General features: G+C 37.5%; 1 protein-coding gene across 13 annotated transcripts in view; it reads right to left on the reverse strand.

Moving 5' to 3' along the window:
* TBC1D5 (TBC1 domain family member 5) overlaps positions 1 to 20072 on the reverse strand; it is a 304343-nt gene that overhangs the window by 74110 nt on the left and 210161 nt on the right. For all 13 annotated transcript variants that reach the window (XM_044449385.1, XM_044449373.1, XM_044449377.1 and 10 more), the window contains one exon: positions 610 to 752. In XM_044449385.1, coding sequence (XP_044305320.1) covers positions 610 to 752 — 143 coding nt within the window. The remainder of the gene's footprint in view (positions 1 to 609; positions 753 to 20072) is intronic.

Below are 20072 nucleotides of genomic sequence, written 5' to 3' on the forward strand. Positions count from 1 at the left end.
AATTTGTCCTGCATAGGTACACTAACTGTAAATAAAACATACTAAAAGGCCTATTATTGACAGCTATAATGTTACCAACATAATGTACTATGTAGCTACATAAAAACCAAAATTTGCTTAAAACATTATCTATGAAGATACATTTTAATGTTTAGTTTATATGTCTCTAATAAATATATAAAGTATTTAACAGTTCATGTGACCTATTAAAGGATTATTAATTAAAATAAGTTTAAAAAAAGAATTGCTGCTTGTAATATTTTCACCTTCTTGTTTCAGAAGTCCATTAAGTATTTCAGTAGTGAATGTACTACTTAATTCAATACACCACTTCTGACAGAAGATGGAGCTCTCTACTTATTTTGGCTACTTGGTTTTATATAAGACAATTTACAATTCTGTGTATCAAAAGAAGCATAGTAAGAGTAAGAGCATAAAAAAGATTTTAAGTATTGTTATGGCTTTCTTATATATCATAAATAAATTGCTATCAACTGTGTACAATCAAAATAAATACTTTAATTGTATTTTAATTAGAAATGTTATGCTCATTTCAAAATATGTTAAATTTTATGTATGTCTTAAATGTAATAGATAATAGATACTCACATGCATCTCTGATATATAGTAACATGGCTAAGAAAATGTAGTCAACTAAATCAAGGGTGATGCTGTCAGCAAATAAAGCATCCCAAATCACAAGAAGATCCTGGAGGGAAAACTCTCTTCCAAACAGAAGCCTTACCCATCGCCTAAAAAGAAATTCAAAAGAACAGATAAAAATTCGCACAATATGGATCAGGAATTAATGGCTTACAGGAAAATATAAAACAAATTAAATTATTATGGCACAGTACTATGCATACTGAAAGAGTAGCATTTCTCAATCAGTAAGGCTGACTGGGAAATGCTGAGAGTTGCAGGACTTTTTCTGTCTAAACATGCATAGAACTGTATCCTTACTTAGTTGAACTTGTATATCAAAATATAGTGGGATGGCTCCAGATTAAGTTACAGTAGAGCCATTGATTTTAATAAGACTTAAGTTACTTATAACTCTCATTTACCTTAGTTATTCTATTCCAATGATAACTGCCGAGCTCCCATCATTTATGTTTGTATGTGTGCCTACATTCATATTTAAGGAAATGCTCTATTATCTCTTAACCCAGTTACAGAAGGCAATGGGTTAAGGTCTTTAAAACTGCCAATCCTCTAATGCTGTTAAGTAGATAGGCTTTATTAGAAAAGCTTTTTACTGGTTGATACTTGCTTATAGATGAATAGAAGAATCAGGTTCAAGTACCCTTCAAAAACTTCCACACATAAGCTCAGCCTTAACAAATTTTGGTTGACTTAATAAGACATTAAAGGAGATTGCATTCTATCTGTTTTAAAAGATGCCTGACATCTGAACTGAGGACTTCATTTTAAGGTTGCATTAACCTAAATCAGTGGACTCAGACAGTAAATTTACTTTAGAATTTATGTTACAACTTCAGTCTGGTTAAATTACACGAGATGCAATACGGAGAGAGCCCACAACAAGGACTTATTTTAATGCTGGCATTTGAAGCATACTTTAAAATATTTTACGTACACCCCCTTCAGTTTTCTCTATGAGTGTCTACTTATAAAACTTGAAGAGCTTTTACAATAGATGATGTGGGAGAAACACAGAGCAAAGCTAATTTTGCACAATTAATTCTAACAACATTCTGCACAATGTGTTTTACCCAATAGAGGAAAATCACCCCTCCATGACTAGCCTACAGGAAACTATTACCTTTCAGTGTCACAAACATTACTTAGACTCTGCAGGAAGCCTATCACTTTAAGCAGCAGTCGCTCCTTCCCTTAAACCCACCCACCTTTCACATTTCACAAACTGTTAGGACTCAGAATTCAGCAGTGCTTGAAGCACTGGAGCTGACTTTATTCACAACTACCTAATGCAACTCAGGAAGACAGATAAAAAGTAAAACACTTTAAAAAGAAAAGAAAAAGAAATAACTACACACGCACACACCCTGTGGTATAATAGGATTTGTTATTAGTCTTTTATCAGAAATCTCTTCTTCTTCTCTACCACTTCATTATGCAGCATTAATTGTTTGTAGACATAAGTTTATTCTGCTCAAAGCAAATCCAGTCAGCATTACTGATATATCTCCTCCCCTCCCCAACCAATTCTGCTTTTAGATTTTCTCTTGGGAATATTTAGTCTTAGTCCCTAGAGGTCTTCTGTTGCCACAGATGCAGAGAGCTGAAGAACTGGACTGAACCACAACGTTCCCATTAATGATTGGAATCTCCAGGACTCAATGGGGGTAAGCAATACATGCAATTGTAAATGGATATATGCTACACTGCTAGGCTTTAGCAGCATTATCCTTGCAGCATCCATAAACCAAGGGTCCTATTGTCTTGGAACTATGTTACCATATGGCTTGACTTCAGCAAGCTTTGCCTTCATAAAAAGGGATGCTTTAAGGAATTAAGTTCTAAGTGTGAGTGTTTTCTTACTAATTAACACACTTTTATTGCTCTTTCAAAAATTAAGAGACAGTCTAAGTTTCACTTAATGATACCACAGGACAAGGGGAGCCCCTTTCTTTTCAGATGGCTGTCTATAATTTAATTATAGTCCTGTACAATCTAGTTTCACATCTGCTGCACCTGCAGACCACAGTGTTCAAAATGGTTTACCATTTTATCCCATTCAGTAACGCAATAATTCGTATTTTACCATACCAACCTAGCAATTGCAACCAAACAAAAATACAGAATGGATTTTTTAAAAGCAATAACAAACAATATAAGAGCTAAAACAATCTCTTTGCTGAAATGCATAACCCCATGTTCTACACATGATTTCTATGTAATTAAGCCATAATCCCCAAACAATCCGTAATTACTACCCACAGACAGTGGTTTAATAATGACCTGCAACAGAGAGAAATGGATGAGTTGGAAACTTTTAACTACAAGAGTGACATTTTTAAACCAATTTAAACTTTTAAATGAAATCATTTTAGAAGTACAATCCTATGCATGTTTCTTGAGAAAAAAAAATCTATAACTCCCAGTGTCCCCCAGTTAGCATGCAATTATAACCTTAATTAAGAATTTCTGGGAACAACCTCCTGGAATCTTGAAGAGCTAGTTCCAGTCAGTGCTGACAATACTTGGCTAGATGACACCAGTGGTCTGATTACAGAACATGTTATCCACAGAACATGTTATAAGGACATTTTAGTGTCCAAACAAAAAGAGTTTTTGGGTGACTCCTTTAATACCTCTATGTCTTGCACAGTCATGCCTGTATGTACAACATCTATCCTGAATGAACAAAATGAAAGTTTCATGAGCAAATGACTCTGTCAATGCAGTAGCAATATGGCTCAAAATACTGAGAATATTCCAGGATCTGCTGAATTGAGAGAAGTAGCAATGTTTAAGGACATACAGCTAGTAGGACATGCCAGTTATACTTTTCTTTAGCATATTGACTAGTTATCTTGTCACTATTTGTAGTTGGGCAAATCACCTTAAGTTTCCCAAGTAATTCCTAGTGGATCTGGTGACTAGGGATTATAGGTGTTTTAATCTAATCCATTTAGAAGGAACAATGTTGAGGAAGACTTGTCTATTTCATTACCCCAGAGACGCTCTAAGAAAGATTTTTTGATACTTTGGCTTGATGTGACAGTTGTCAAAGAATAAGCTGTCAAGGCAAAAGAAAGTCACAAGTGTTCTTGGCTCACAGAAGGGGTAGTTGATATATTTTCGTGTCCACAGTGAGATTTTTGATGTTTTGAGTGTCCCCCTCTCCACATAGATTACAGTGCCTTGTCCGAACTACCCTAGCTAGTCCTTCCCAAATTCCTGTTTTCAAAAAAAAACCCTGCTTCTGACAGCTGACAAAATCAATTGTTAGTGAAAGTAGGTTTTATTTTTCCACCTTCTTGAGCATGTAAAGCATCTGAAATGGATTGTAAAGTTAAGGGCACTGTCAAAGCCCTCAACCTGGCTCGGGACCAGGATATCTGAGGAAATGCTGACATCCATACATCCAGTAACAGGTAATCTCAGAGATCCTTCTCCATATTCCTCCCTCCAGTGAAGCAAGAGGGGAGATAGTGAAAAGAAGGGCCTTCTCTGTAATAGTGCCCTGATTATAAAACTAACTCCCATCTCAGATTTGGTTGGCACCAACCCTTTACTCTTTTAGGTGCCAGTTAAAAACTTACCTTTTCTATGATTATTTTGGCAGGTGAGCTGTTTTGTTAAATGGTTTTAATGGTTAGTGGTTTATGTTAATGGCTACTGCCATATTTTGATTTTAATGCTACATAATTTTAGTATGTATATTTTTATCAACCTCATTAGGCCATTTTAACATATATTGATTGCTCAGTTTTACAACTTTTTTCCTTTTTCTTTCTCCAACTGTGCTTTCAGTTTACTTTTTGGTTTATTTTATATTGTGATTATTATTCTTGTACTGTATTGTTGACTTGCTGAATGAATTGTATTGTTTTAATTGCTGAGAAAATGTCATCTGCTATGTTGTAAGCCGCCCAGAGAGCCTATGGCTTATACAGTAGCATACAAGCCAAATAAATAAATAAAGCAACTGACAACAGGATCCCCAGGCCATTGTCCAGGTGAAGTTCCCCAATTTTGGACCTACAGAACTGTCCATCTCTGCAGCTGTGTATCTCTGATGAAATCTTTTCTGGAAAAACAAAAACAAAACAAACCTCTGCATCTTTGTGGTTCCAACAACAACAACATCTGGCCAGACAATATGCCACTTAAGCACTTCAAAGGAGCTGTCAGTCATTTTCAATTAAAAGACAGCTGTTTGCCATTTTAGAGGAAAGTAGGGGCAAGGGGAGAAAGTTGTGTCAAGCAAGAGAGAGCTCAGAATCATGCCAGGGTGAAAGGAGGTAAAAGATGTGGAGTTGCCTGGGATACCTGAAAGAAGACTGAGAAAGAAGTGTGTGAAGGTAAGCAACCCGCAGTGAGCCTGAATGTCTACCAAGTGCACCATGGGTTGTACTTACAACAACCAATAATTGAGGCTTACTGCCAGGATGCATTAGTATGCATATATATGCATATGTGTGTGCACAATACCCCCCATATATATGAGTATGATGCACGTGCGTTAGGTCAGGTTATGCTTTTATGTCCATACTGCCGGGAAGGAGAAAAATCAGTGTATGGTTCCCTATGCTTTCCAGTAGGCTGGATGTGTTTAAGCTGCCAGTGGGGTAGGCAAGTGCTGTAAAATTAAGGATTGTGCAATAACCAGACAGAAGGAAGGAAAATAAAAGAGAATTTCAGGCTGCAACTGTATGAAAACTTACCTGAACACAATGGGACATTTTTCTAAACATATATGTATAACAATGTGCTTACAGCCACAGACCAGTATAATCTTACCTAAACATAAGTCCAATTGAATTCAGTGGAAGTTATCCCCAGGTAATGTTAATAATATTTATTTGATTTGTTACTGAATAATATAAAGACGTATGGGTGGGACAATGAAGAAGCAAGAGAAAGTCTTTTATAAAGGTTGATTTTTTTTGTATGAATTTTAATAGTTAGTGAAGGTTTCAGGATTTAACCCCCTCTTCAGAGTCTGCAAATACATTTCCAAGTGGATACTAAAGTCATTTGTTTTTTAGTGCATGTGCATGTACCTACACAGAGAAAGACACAGGCAATACATAAGTAGCTGTTTTACATGCTAGGAATATTGATATTTAAAACCTGACCACCTGGTGTTGCATTTTATTTGACTGTGTGTGCACATAAACTCTCGCACACAAAAGTTATGCATGAAATCGGTGTATGGAGAGCACAGCATGGACCCTCAGGAACTACCATGATCTTAACTGGGCCCTGAAAAAACATCTTAACTGGTGCCCCATAAAGATATAGGCACTCCCACAGGCTTTAGTCTTGTCTCATCTCCATATGCAGCATCCACCGAAGTTGCCAACAACTCCATTGTTCCAGGTCTGGTAAGATGAACCTGTAGTAGCAGGCTACATTCTCTTCCCCACTACCACCATAAACTCTCCCAAGCAGTAGCCTTTCATTATGAGTTTTTAAAAACCTCACCTGAGCTTCTACATTAGTCTATTCTATTCTAGTCTCCTTTGCCAAGTCTTCTGCTACCTGCCATCCCTCATATAACTTACCAAAAGTAAAAGATGTCCTGTGCATGGTCCTTCCAAGGAAAAACTTTCTGGAAATGGACTCTGCCTGCATGCTAATGTAAACCCACCAATCAACAACATAATGGAAAGAATCATAGGGTCAGCCTCCCCTCTTGGAGGCTACTGTTAAGTTTTCTAGCATTCTGATTAAAGAGTCCAAGAAAGTTTATGAAATGGAGACATAATAACTACTATATTTTTATAATCATTAAAACCAAGGACAAGAAGAGAGGGATCATTTCTCCAAGGCCCATGCAACAAAACAAAATGAAGCTTAACAAAAGCAAACCAAAAACCATATCAACTATGACACTGACCGATACCCCTTTACTGCTGCCACTGGCCTCTCTATTCCACACTTCAGTTTACTCCATGAAGATTTAAAGACAGGTATATTCCTTTTAGTAACTCCTCTCTCCTTCCCAAAGGATCTCTAAAGCAGCTGACATTTTCTTGCCTCCCTCTACCTAACATTTGCTAAGTTTTCCAATCATTTAAGTTTTTGTTCACTCTGGGAAGAGTTTGACTGCATTAAGCCTATCCTTTCGTCACCTTCGGGAATGACTAAATTATTGAACAACAGGATAGTGTTAGGGTTAGGGATAAAGATATTTTTAAATAATGCCTTCGTTTGGGTTTTTGAGAGTGTTACTGTTGTTGAATACCCCTTTTCAATATCTAAGCACCCAAGACAAACACTTTAAAACTGTGGATCTTTTACTGAACTGCTAATCCTTCTGAATCTTTCTCCTGCACTTCTCTTCCTATTGCCACCCACTTTACCTCCTTTACTTCTGAAAATTGTTTGTCTATCATCAAATTTCTTCCCTATTTGTAGGCATCTTTGAATTTGCTTGCACCCTAAAATCCAGTCTAAACAGTGCTACCCATATTATCTTAGTGACGCACAGTTACACAAAATTACCAGCAAAAGATTACTTAATTGGATTTCACACAGACCTCTCTTCTCTATTCCTTCTTGTCCTTTATATAGATTGAGGAGCTAGAAAACATGAAAAGCACATGCTTGCTCGTTTCTTTAAAACACACTTTTACACATACTTGATAGCTTCAAATATTTCTATATTGCTTTAAATATTTCTCTAACCTTATAAATACAGGCTTTAAATTTTAAATATATGTTTTAAGTCCATAAATACTTCTTTCTATTCCTTAGGAACACCTTGTTTCTAGGTCCTTTTTCTTCTAAATAAGGTGCCAATTTCTACTGGCACTAGCTTCAAATTTCAGGGATCACATGTACAAGTTGAGGTGAACTAGCACATACAGTAGGACAATTTTGTGTGCCATTGTCTTCATGGGACAGAACACAGGAAAAGGAAGCAATCATTCAGAAGGTTGTCAAGGAAGGAGATCCTGTCTGAAAGACAAGATAATATGTGCAAGACAAAATCTGCACTTCTCTCTTCTCTTCTCTTAAGTTAAAGATTCTGCAAATCTAAAAGTTTCAACCCGATGCATTTGGATGATTGCTGGTCTCATTTAAGTCATGCTTTCACCTAGGATATGGGACTGAAACTTTGGTAGCCTTGATGAATGATCTTCATTGGGAATTGAATAGGAGAACAGTGGCCCTACTAGTTTTCCTGAGTAGTATAAGAGAAGTCAACAGTAATGAAGCCAGGAGGCCAGACTGTTTCAATAGGCCGGTCCTCTAGCAGCATCACCCAAGGTGGAAGGGTCAAAATGGAGACACCAGACAAAGGTGCATCCTGTCTCTTAAGAAGTAATGGTTACATCAGTGGAACAGAATGTATCTCTCTAATACGGCAGAGAAAGTTTTGAAGGAAGCTATCAGGCAATACCAATAATTGAAGGTGACACTGGAGGAGGACCTTTCACAAACACTGGCAGTAACACTAAAGCTAATACTTTGTGGAGGGTGACAATGGCAAGTAACTTCTGAATTTTTTTAACCTTCTGATGAAATAATCCAAACAACAAGCTCAGAAAAAATGGAGTGGTTCTAATACTCAGGCAAGATGTAGTATAGGCAGTAAGGGCTATAATGCTAAGTCTGGCCAAATCATATCAACCAGAATTCAAAAAACAACCACCATTCAAGTTTACGTTCCGACAACAGAAACATAAGAAATTAAAAAAAAAAAACAGTTCAAGATGAAGTTGATAAAACATCAAAGGAAGACATGCTTGATTATCATAGTTGAATGGAACACAGAAACAGAAAACAGCAGAATCAAATGTTGTGGGAGAATTTCGTCTAGGGATAAGAAGTGAAGAAGGAGAATGACTCATACAATTCTATGAAGTCAATCATCTGCTTATTGCAAATACATACTATAAGCAATCAAGTCAGGCAACTGTATACATGGGCATCACCAAATGTCCAATGCAGAAATCAAATAGACTGCACAAATTGAAGTAGCTGATGGAGATGCTGTAGTCTTGCTGCCATGACTAGACTAGGAGCAGATTGTGAAAGTGACCATGAATGATTAATCTCAGAAATCAGAGTTAAGCTGAAAAAGATTACTAACAGAAGCATAGCGCCAAAACACAACTTTAATAACATTCCTAAGGAATTTGCACTACTGCACTTTATTTACTGTGAATCAGAAGAACTATGGACAGAAACTTGAGACATTATTAAGGAAAAAATGAAAAAAGACCATTTCTGCAGCAAAGGAAATTAAAACCTAGATTGATGTCAGAAAAAACCCCAAAAGTTTCACCCATTTCCTTATGCTAAATTGGCTTTAAGGGGAAATGCAGGAGTAAAAACTGCTAAGAAAATGTTCAAGTGGTGGACTTGAACATTCAGGGTGATTGTTACTTTGAATCAATTAGTGGGTGAGGAGCATGGGTTTTTCTGTATGTAGTCATTTTCAACTTTGCATGCCAAATAGGACTTGCCTGCTTAAGCTAAATGGCAATACTTGCAACTATAGCACTTGTTGAAATGTAGGTTGGCCCTACACTTTTACATCTTTGGAATCTCCACAGCTATTACAAATACTGACAGAGGCTGAACATACACCATAGGTTATTCTAAGTATTTATTATCTGTGAATAAGTTGATACACTGTCTTACAAGTGAATGGAATAGGGAATTAAATAGTCCTGCAGAAGCCAAGTTCAAGGGAAGAAAATAGGGAATACAGATAATTCCTGGTTTGCCAGGAGTCAGTCTTAAAGACCATGGTTGTCCTGGAACTCCTCACAATGGCTTCTGCACATAAGGTAATTTGGTGAAAAGGGTTGCTCTTGCTAGCTCCTCTACTTGTGTTAACATACATAGAGAATGGATAGATTTGAAGAAAGGACTGGTACTTATATTTACTGGGTCTATATTGAGTCACAAATATTTCCTGGAAACTCTCAAAGAACCTACAACATTTGTTGTTGTTGTTGTTGTTAGTTGCGAAGTTGTGTCTGACCCATCGCAACCCCATGGACAACATTCCTCCAGGAGTCTACCTAAGCTCACACCGACTGCTTCAGTGACTCCATCCAGCCAACTCATTCTCTGTCGTCCTTCTTTTGCCATCTATTGTTCCCAGCATTAGACTCTTATCCAGGGAGTCTCTCCTTCTCATTAGGTGGCCAAAGTATTTGAGTTTCATCTTCGGTATCTGGCCTTCTAAAGAGCAGTCAGGGTTGATTTCCTCTAGGACTGACTGGTTTGATTGCCTTGCTGTCCAAGGGACTCGCAGGAGTCTCCGCCAGCACCACAATTCAAAGGCCTCAATCCTTCGGCGCTCAGCCTTCCTTATGGTCCAGCTTTCACAGCCATACATTGCAAACCTACAACATTATCTGTAATAATTATTTTCAGCACAGCATAACTAATTTATTAAACATTTGCTTCATTTTTTTAAAAAAAACATCCTTATAAAATAGGAATATGGAATGTTTTTCTTTTCAGATGTTGTTGGACTCTTGTCAGCCCTTGCTGGAAGAGAAAATTGTGAAGGATGATGGGAGTTACAATCCAGCCGTATTTGGAAGGCCACATGTTTTCCATCCTTGCCAGAAAGGTACAGACAATGAACTGCAGTCAAAACCAAGTTCTGAATTTAGTTCTGGTAATTACACACAGAATATTACAAAATATATTGTTTTGCAAATTTTCAGTTAAGTAAAAGCTAACTTTTCAAAAAGCAGAAACAGGAAAGATTTATGACATTACAGTACTTCATCTTATGCCTACAGTAAGCTCTAAAACTAAATTAAGCTGCCCTTCAAAAGCCATAGACAGCAGTCCATTTCAATCCATTAGCTTGGCTAAATGTCTTCATACATTCACAAAGAGAGTCATTATCATCAATCTTCCAGTTATACTGACCAGTTTACTAATTGTTTATGCATCTACCTAGGAAATACTGGGTGGTTTCTCATTGCTAGTACAGTTTGAAAGAGGGTCCTATAAAAAACTAGTCCAGTTCAAAATGTACGGAGATGATTTACATAGTCTGTTAGACAAACGGCACGAAACTGATGCCCTATTTGCACCTTGAGTTCAGACGCAGAGAGCAATTTTGGGATTCTTAAGATCTCATGGTAATAACCTTTTTCAGATGTCACTTTTAACAACAGATTCTTTGTACAGTTTTTAAAATGAATAATTTTAAAACAATGTGTGCGCATGTGCTTATGTATATGTGCATATGTATATATAGAAAGCGATGAATTCATATACAGTGTATCAGTTTGCTAATGTCACCACACAATTTGTACAAATTATATTTATTTCTATTGTATCTGTAATGTGACACAGAACGAATGTACTATGGAGTACTTTCATTCTATTTCACACTGAAATGCTGATTACAAACTAACAAACAGGTAAGAAGCATTTTTAACTTTTTTAAACTTGATTACCTATAATGGAAAGAGATTGATGTGTCATAGCTGAGACAGAAAACAGTGGTCTCATTTATGTACCTATATATTCTTACACAACACTACTGGCAGTAAAGCACTTGGATAAAAAACAGTCAATTTATTAATGTCTGTAATTGCTAAGAAACCTGTGCTATATAACATAGTACAGATATTGTGGTTCTTCTAAGTTCCTGTGTCTAAGTGTGTGTGTGTGTGTGTGTGTGTGTGTGTGTGTGTGTGAGAGAGAGAGAGAGAGAGAGAGAGAGAGAGAGAGAGAGAGAGAGAGACAGTGCGGCTTCTAATTATTCCAATTATCATGGCACACTATGAAAACTTGATTAATAACACTGAAGATATTGTTGTGGCAATTAGCCATATGGTTGTGGGACTTTATTCTGTCACGATTTAGCCATTAGCATCTACTTATGTTTGTCAGAACAGTGCATCCGTGACAAGTTGAAGTTCCGCTCACCTTGCTGATTCCCTTGTGAGCAACACTAGAGAACTGTTTATTCCTAGGAGCCCTTTGCCAGAGTAAATTTTTCATGTGGCATCCGGTCTGACTGGGGACAAATGTCAAGTAGCTTATGTGACAACCCATCAAGCCTGGCTCTTCCTGCAAAGGTACTTACTGCATTGCTTGTCAAGGCACACTTCTTTCAAAAAATGATTTGACCAGGAAAATTAGTGTCAAGTGACTTGTACTGAATGTTTTGAATGGTTAGTAATTCAAACAATATGCACATTTCATTATTTAGACATGATAAAACGTTCCATTATGATTTTATACAACTATGTCGGATGCATTACAGTATACATGAAATGTATACCTACAAGCCTTGGGATTATGGACCACTGCCACAATCCATTTGGACCAATACAGTTTGACAAAGGTATCTCTTTTCTATGCAGGTCAAAATTGTACATTCTATCTTTATGTGACTAAATATATCTACAAGCATATTTTCTCTCTCATTCACCCACCCTCTCATGCACACATTTCAATGCACCCATGCAAATAGGTGACCTACAGGAATATTAGGTGACTCAGGCAGGTATTTTGCTGACTTAGAAATATACACAGCGACAATATCCTCTGAAATATCATGGAAATAAGCTTCTGATATGGATAAGGACCCCAGACAGATAAAGACTGTAAGGAAAAAGAACACTTTTATGTAAAAAGAATTGAGAGGGTTAACTGAAAGGGGCAAACTGTAGAAATTTAAGATAATGTCTTTATCTCCATATGACCTTCTACAGTACATAAGAGAAGAAAATGCTTACCTATTACACCAAACAGGGCAAATCTTAGGAGTTAGAGTGAACGTCTCCCTTGTTCACCTTATTGATTGCAATGTTATGTTCCATGAGTATTGATGAAAATCCTTTGGTTTAAAATATCCAATGTGTTCACATTTGGATAAACCCTGAACCACTGGTTTTCACCATATATTAGTGCCATCATCTTCTAAACCAGTCTACTGCACAGGTGTATGCCAACGCTCCTTAAAGAAACATCAGAATTCTAGCACTTCAATAGGTGAAATTAGTGATTGTTTCAGGTATATTGAGCCAGGGGTTAGTCCTGTATGATAAAGTTGGGACAATGAGAATCCCATTTGATTTTGTTTACTTAGTGATTTCCCATGTCACTGAGGCAAGGATGAGGAACTTCTGAAGGAAGCCAGGGATGTCACCTAGTGAAAACATTTTGGAGTAAGGGAGGAGGGGATTGTAGCTCTGGCTGATGGCAATTTATTCAGGCTAAGGGAGAAGACAAAAGAATTTCAGAACTGTCCACCACAGAGCACCTGGTGGTTCAACCTGGTTTGTTAATATTTACCTAAAAAAACTTGTACTATGAGGATGGGAGAAGACAAAGCTATTAACTACTTGCCAAATTAATATTCTCAATGAAGAGACCCACATGAAAAGAGTAGAAAACTGCATATATATAAAGCTACCAATAAGCCTGCTACAAACAACATTACTGAACCCCAAGAGTATTTGAATTTTAGTGTCCACATGATCTTGAACATTTCCTTTCATTTAACTGGGGAAAAGAGTCATATACTAAAAATGGGATGGCAACCATAGGATGATAATCAGGCACTCACTTTGAGGTTTTTTGCTGTCCAAATATCAAGTTCATAGGTGGGGATAAGAACAGACAATATGACAGTATCTTCCTTACATTTACCCAACTTCTTTTATTTGTCAAAAGAAACCTTCAAAGAGACTAGTAGGCCAGGTATGTGCCCATCAAAGGCCACGTGATCTCTTAAATTAATATCTTTCATGGAATGTTGCAAGGTGTGCATAACAAACTCCATCTTCTCTGAAGTCTACTACTTCCACTTTGCCTCTGTACTCTTTCCTAATTGTCATATATTGATTTATTTTTGCAACCTTTGGTTCCCTGTAACAGTCATTACCTGTAATTACGCTTTACTGAGTGACTCACTGAATTGGTCATAATATTATAAAATGCACATTCAAATTCCTCTTATTACATTTAAAGTCAACACTGAGGCCAAAATATTTCAATTAACTCATTTTGCAAAACAGCATGAGAAGTGGAATAACACTCATAACCAATATATGGAATACAGTTTAGGAGAAGTGAAGAAGTCACCCAATGTCATACTGTTCCAATATCGAGGAACAACTTAGTCACAAACTATCTTCTGATGTGTGAAACCAGCACTGTTACCTTTTCTAATACTACCTGTTATATGCAAAACTTAATCTGCTGCAGAGGTCTGAGGGTGTCAGAGAAGCCAAGAGCAATGCCACCAAAGACTCTCTGACTTGGCTGGTCACCTAGCAAGGTCATCCAAGGTGAAATAGTCAAATTTGAGACATTAAACTAAGATGCATAGACCCTTTTAAGGGGTAATGGTCATATCAGCAGAAGAAAATAGATATATCTACGGGTAATGGACACGAAGAAACTCCTGAAGGCCAGCTGCTAGGCACTAGCAGTGAGAGCTGATGATGACACTGGTGGAGGATCTTTCACAGACTGGTGCTCAGGCTAACTCTGGTTAGTCCTGTGCAGAAGAAGGCAATAATAAATAAATTCTGAATATTTCTTACCTTGGAAACCCTATGATGAAACAATCCAAAAAGAAACAAGAGATGAGACTTCCAGGTCAGAAGACACTCAACCAGCTACTGGGGAGAGCAAAGAATAAGTAAGAATAGTGCTGTTGCTAATGATGAAACTAGAGCATAGCCTAAGGGAAGTCTGGTGCTGACATGCACAGAGGGGAAGGAAAAGTCCAGTGCTGCACAACAAATACAATTGGAACATGTAACATGAGAAGTATGAATCAAGGCAAACTGATAAAGGAGAAAATGGAATGGCTAAACATCACAGTACTTGGCATGAGCAAACTAAAATGGACTGAAATGCGACATCATCAGTCAGACAAATGCAAAGTGTTTTACTCCAGAATGACAAACTCAGAAGAAATGGAGTGGCTCTAATACTGAGGCAAGGCGTAGCACAGGCAGTAAGAGGCAAATTTCAATCACATAGTATCAGTCAGAATTTGTGGAAAACTTACAACATAATCATCATTCAAGTTTATGCTCCAACAACAGTTTCTGAGGAAGAAGAAACCCAAGAGGAAACTGAAAACACACCAAAACAAGATTATGCTGGTCATCATAGGTGACTGGAACACAAAAGCAGAAAACAAAGCAGAATCAAATGTTGCAGAATTTGATCTAGGGGTAAGAAGTGAAGGAGAATGACTCATACAATTCTTTGCGGCCAATCATCTATTTATTGCAAATACATATTTCAAGCAACCGATCAGGCAACTGCATACATGGGCATCACCAGAAGGCCAATACAAAAATCAAACAAACTACACTATTTGAAGTAGCAGATGGAGAAGCTGAACTCTTCGTGCCATTAGAAGACAAGCAGCAGACTGTGGAAGTGACCATGAACGATAAATATCAGAAATAAGAGTAAAGCTGAAAAAGATGAGTGCCAAAATGCAACTAAGAATTTAGACTCCTAAAGAATTTAAAAAAACGCATAACTACATTCAATTTACTGTGAACCAGAAATTCCATGGACCGAAACCAGAGACATTATGAGGGGATAATACAAAAACAAACAAAAAGAAAGCAAGTAAACTAACAGAAACAAGTCTATATGGGTGGCCAAAGAAATACAATCACTATGAACAGGGAAGAAACAAAAGGTAATAGAAATAGGATCCAAATTTGAATGCAACTTTTCAACACCTCTCACATAGAGATAAAAAGAACCATTACCATGGACAGTGCAAAAAAAAAAGAAGAAAACAACAGAAGAGGAAAAACAAGAGACATCTTCCAGAAATCAAAGGGAAACTCAAAGCTTGTTTAGGCATGCATTAAGACGAGCAGGGGAACATATTATTTGAACAGAATTAAATAAAGAGAAGGCAGAAATAAAATATAGATCAACTATTCATAAAAGATAAAAATGTGACAGATTTCTTAGAAGAGGAATCCTATGAAAAGGAGCCTGCAATATTAGGAAGTGGCGTGAAGGCTGCTCTGAATGCACTTGAAAGGAATAAAGCACCTCGGTAGATAGGTTACCAAGAGAACTATGCCAAGCTGCAGAGTCCAAATCCTAAAAAGAACATGCCCTCAACTATGGAAGACAGAACCAAGGCTTACGGACTGGAAACATTCAATATGCATTCTAATCCCAAAGAAAGGAGATGCTAAGGAGTGCAGCAGCTACAGAACCATTGCAGTAATTTCCAAGACAAGCAAATCTGTGAAATGATGAATTTTATCCTATATGGAAGAAGCATTTTCAAGTTGGATTCTGAAAAAGGAGGGGCATTTGAGGTCATACTGCAAAGTATATGCTGGGTACTGGCACTCACCAAAGAATTGCACAATATCGATTTATTCTTTAGAACAGGAATATTTATACTTTATTCTTCTGTTCTTTATTCTACAGCAATGCTTTTGATAGAATGGATCATGAAAAACTATGGATGGTTCTGAAAGAAGTGTGTTCCTCAACACCGGATTGTTCTGATGTGAATATTTAGTGTGGACAAGAACCTACTGTTAGAACAGAATATGGACAAGAAGCTATGGTTTCCTGTGAGCAAAGGTGTGAGCCAATGGTGCATCTATTCCATCAGAAAATACCCTAAAGAAAGCTGGATTAGAAGCAGAGGAAAGGAGTGAAAACTGGTGGAAGACACATCAATAATTTAAGATATGCAAATTATACTATATTACTGGCAGAAAACAGCAATTAATTGAAAGGCCCCTGATGAAAGTGAAAGGAGAAAGTGCAAAAGCAGGACTGCGACTGACCATCAAGAACCAAAAAGTACACCTACAGAAGAATTTCAGAAATCTGTCAAAAATGAAAACATTGAGGTTATGAAAGATTTTGCATACTTTAGCTCAGCCATCAATTCAAATGGAGACTGTTATCAGGAAATATGAAGAAGACTGAGGCTTATAAGTGTAGCAATGAAGAAACTAGAAAAGATCAACAAGTGTAAGGCTGTTTTATTGGATACCAATGCAAAGATCATCCACACTACTGTATGCTAGATAATGATGTATGGGTGTGAAAGCTGGACAGTGGACAGTGACTAAGCTGGCAGGAAAAAAACTGTTGTTTTTGTTTTGGAACATACCGCTTTGTGAATATGACTGACAGAAGAAACAAACAAATCACATTATCACCATCAGCATTACATTGCAGTTATTCCACTTTTTGTTACTGCAAGGAACCCAGGGTGGCTTATTTTATGCTTATGAAGGCAACCACTGTCGAGATTGCCAAAAGTCACCCAAGCTTCATGGCTGAGCAGGGACCAAAACCCATTTTGTGGGGTGCTAGGCCAGCACTTAACCAGCACCCCACACTGGTTCTTGAATATAATTTCTATTTTTCCCCAAAAATACTGAAATCAATCTTAGCAAAAAGACTTGACACTTTTCTAAGTAAATGTAAAAAGTATTCTCATACAAGGTTAATTGTAGTTAGGAAACAAATATTAGTTGATATTAGTTCAGGAATAAAATATCTTTTATTTAACATGTTATTTTGGATGGCTTTCATTCATGGGGTTGTTGTAAGTTGGAGAGGACTTGATGACAAAGAACAAAAACAATGGACAGATAAGAGAGGAACAGAAGAGTGAACTTTCCTCTCATCCTGCTAGCTTGCACTGGCCAGAGCAAAGTGTAAGAGTGTGTGTGTGTGTGTTTTGACTAGTTGCTTTAGATCTAATATGGATTTCTGTATTATAAATTAATTCCACTAAAAGTGATAACGGGAGGGAATTTAGCTTCAGCAGCTCCAAGTGGGCATAGCTGGAATTATTTCCAAAGGACTCAACCCCAAAGTTATCCTATTACTCCTGGAATGTCCCATTTGGGGCCTCACACCTAAGAACCTAAGAAGAGTCATGCTAGATCACAGCAAAGATTCATCTAGTTGAGCATTCTGGTCAAGGCTAATCCAAAAGCAGGGCATGAGCAGGACAACACAATCTCACTTGTGTTCCCTAACACGTGGCACACACGGCCATGTTTCTGCTACTGACGGCAGCATGTAGCCCGTAACGGGGAGTTGCTGCAGCCCCTTTGATCATTTTTGTTGCCTTTTTTGCACTTTTCCTCACTCTACAATATCCTTTTTAAGATGTGGCAATCAGATTTGTACATAGTATTCCAAGTATGGCTGCATAATAAGTTTGTATAAACCAAATATGATCTTGGCAGATTTATTTTCAATTCCTTTCCTCATTATATCTAACATGGAGTGGGTCTTTTTCACAGCACCTGCACACTGGGTTAACATTTTAATCAAGCTGTCCGCCACCACTCCTTTCCTTGGTCAGTAAGCCCTGATACCATCAGTGATGACTTTCTTTGCCCCAGACTACATCACTTACATTGAACTGTGTTTGCCATTTTAATACCTGCTATCCCTAGAAGGAAAAATTATTGTGCAATCTCTTTTTAAGTAACCCAAATAATTTGGGGTTCTCAGTAAACTTGGTCCCCACACTCCTAATTCTAGATCACTGAAGCACTAGATTAATAACTTCCTTTGTAGTGAGATCCTCTAGTCTGCATATATGGGCCTGAGAGTTCCAGTGACCTGTACTTTTCCTATTCTTTCCCAGACCTTTAGATGCTCAGGAAAATGGAAGAGTGCAGCAGCTGTCAAAACTCAGGCTTCCTTTTAACATGAGAATTTTGATAAGGCTAAGCAGAGTTCATGGACACACATGAACACTTAAGGAGGTTAAGGGGGTAGTGGTGAAGCTTTTCATTTGTCCTTACTGCAGAAGATGTAGAACAGACACCTGTGCCTTTACTGAAATTTTTAGAAAGGAAATCTGAAAAAGTAAAACCACTAGGGGTACGAAGGGATGATGCTCTTGAACTTTTTGGCAAATTCAAAGCTTACACAGGGCTCTAATGTTATCCATTCTGGATAAACAGCATTTCTGATGTGGCAAAGAGCAATAAACTGCACCAGATTTTTTTTCCAGAGTCTGAGAACAATTCATACATTTTCAAGAACTTGTCTTGAAATTTGTGCAAATTGTGACAGCTCTGCTCCTGACCAACAGTTCAGTTGCTTTCTAGTCATTTTCCATCTTCTAATATATTTAAAATATTCTTTATTTTAAAAATATTCTTTATTGCTGATGCTATTACAATTGCCTGAGCCCTAGTCGGCACTATTACTTTTTCTGGTCCAAAATTTTTCTGTTATCCCTTCTTGCACATCATTTAAATTTTGGAGATGCTTAATTCTACCTTTAAAGCTGTTGCTTGCATAATGTTCCCAAATGTTTAATCAAATCAGGCAAAGGTTCACACATGCAATGCCCTCTTCCTTCACTTCTGTAGCTCAAATCCCTTGACCTACCTTCAGTTTAATTAGATGTTACATTGATACTAACATTAACTATGATTAAGGCTCTTACTCATACAGGAAATCAACTTCAAATGCTGATTTAACAGCTTGGTTAAACAGAAACTATTGTTAGTGTTAACCATAGCTGATTGGACAGCTGACTGGACTCTTAATAACAGCTAATATTGGCAGAAGAAAGGAAATTTGGATTACATAAGTAGGAAATTTGGAAGGGTATACATAACCCTATAGTTTTCTTATTTTTCCTAACAGGGATCCACTGAGAAGTCCATGGCCATCTGGCATGCTTGCTACTTCAAGTATTGCTGAATACCTCCAGTATCAGAGGCAGTATGCCTCTTAATACCATACTGCCTCTGATATGGCTGCTGGGAAACTTGGCTTCAAAGGCTCCATGGTGCTCATGTCCTGTCTGTGGGCAACCCATAGGCATCTGGTTGGCAAAGGTGGGATCAGAATTTTGGATTAGGTAGGTTCTTGGTTTGATCCAGTAAGGCTGTGTTTATGTTGTTTCTCTTCTTGAAGGGAAGCATATCCAGTGCTTCTGGTGTCTAACACATATTCTAAGACTTGCTAATTAGGAAGATTATCTACAAGGACCATTTGTAGTCTAGGAATAAAACCCAATTAAATCTTCAGGCTGTTATGGAAGGACCAATTCTTTACTAGTGTAATGCACAGTGTGCAAACCTGAGTCATAAGTACCTATGCCAGCCATGAATAATATATCAAACTCTGATGAAAACTTCCAGGCTGAAAGCTGGGTCCCTGGAATAGCTACTCCATGGAATTCAGAAAGCTAAAGCTATGAGGGTGTACAGAAATGAATAAATGAATGGCTTACCAGGCAGCTATATGGCCATCATACAAATGTGTCTGACTCCAAAAACTAGAGCCAGAGTCTTAGTGGTGCAGTTTGCCTGGATTAAAAAGACAACAGGTTTCTTCTGGCCATGAGAAGAATGCCCTGGGGAAAACTGGACTTGAATCACATTGTATCTTATTCAACATTATTTTAA

The sequence above is a fragment of the Varanus komodoensis genome, unplaced genomic scaffold, assembly GCF_004798865.1.
Source record: "Varanus komodoensis strain SLA01 unplaced genomic scaffold, ASM479886v1 scaffold58, whole genome shotgun sequence".
NCBI classification, from domain to species: Eukaryota; Metazoa; Chordata; class Lepidosauria; order Squamata; family Varanidae; genus Varanus; species Varanus komodoensis.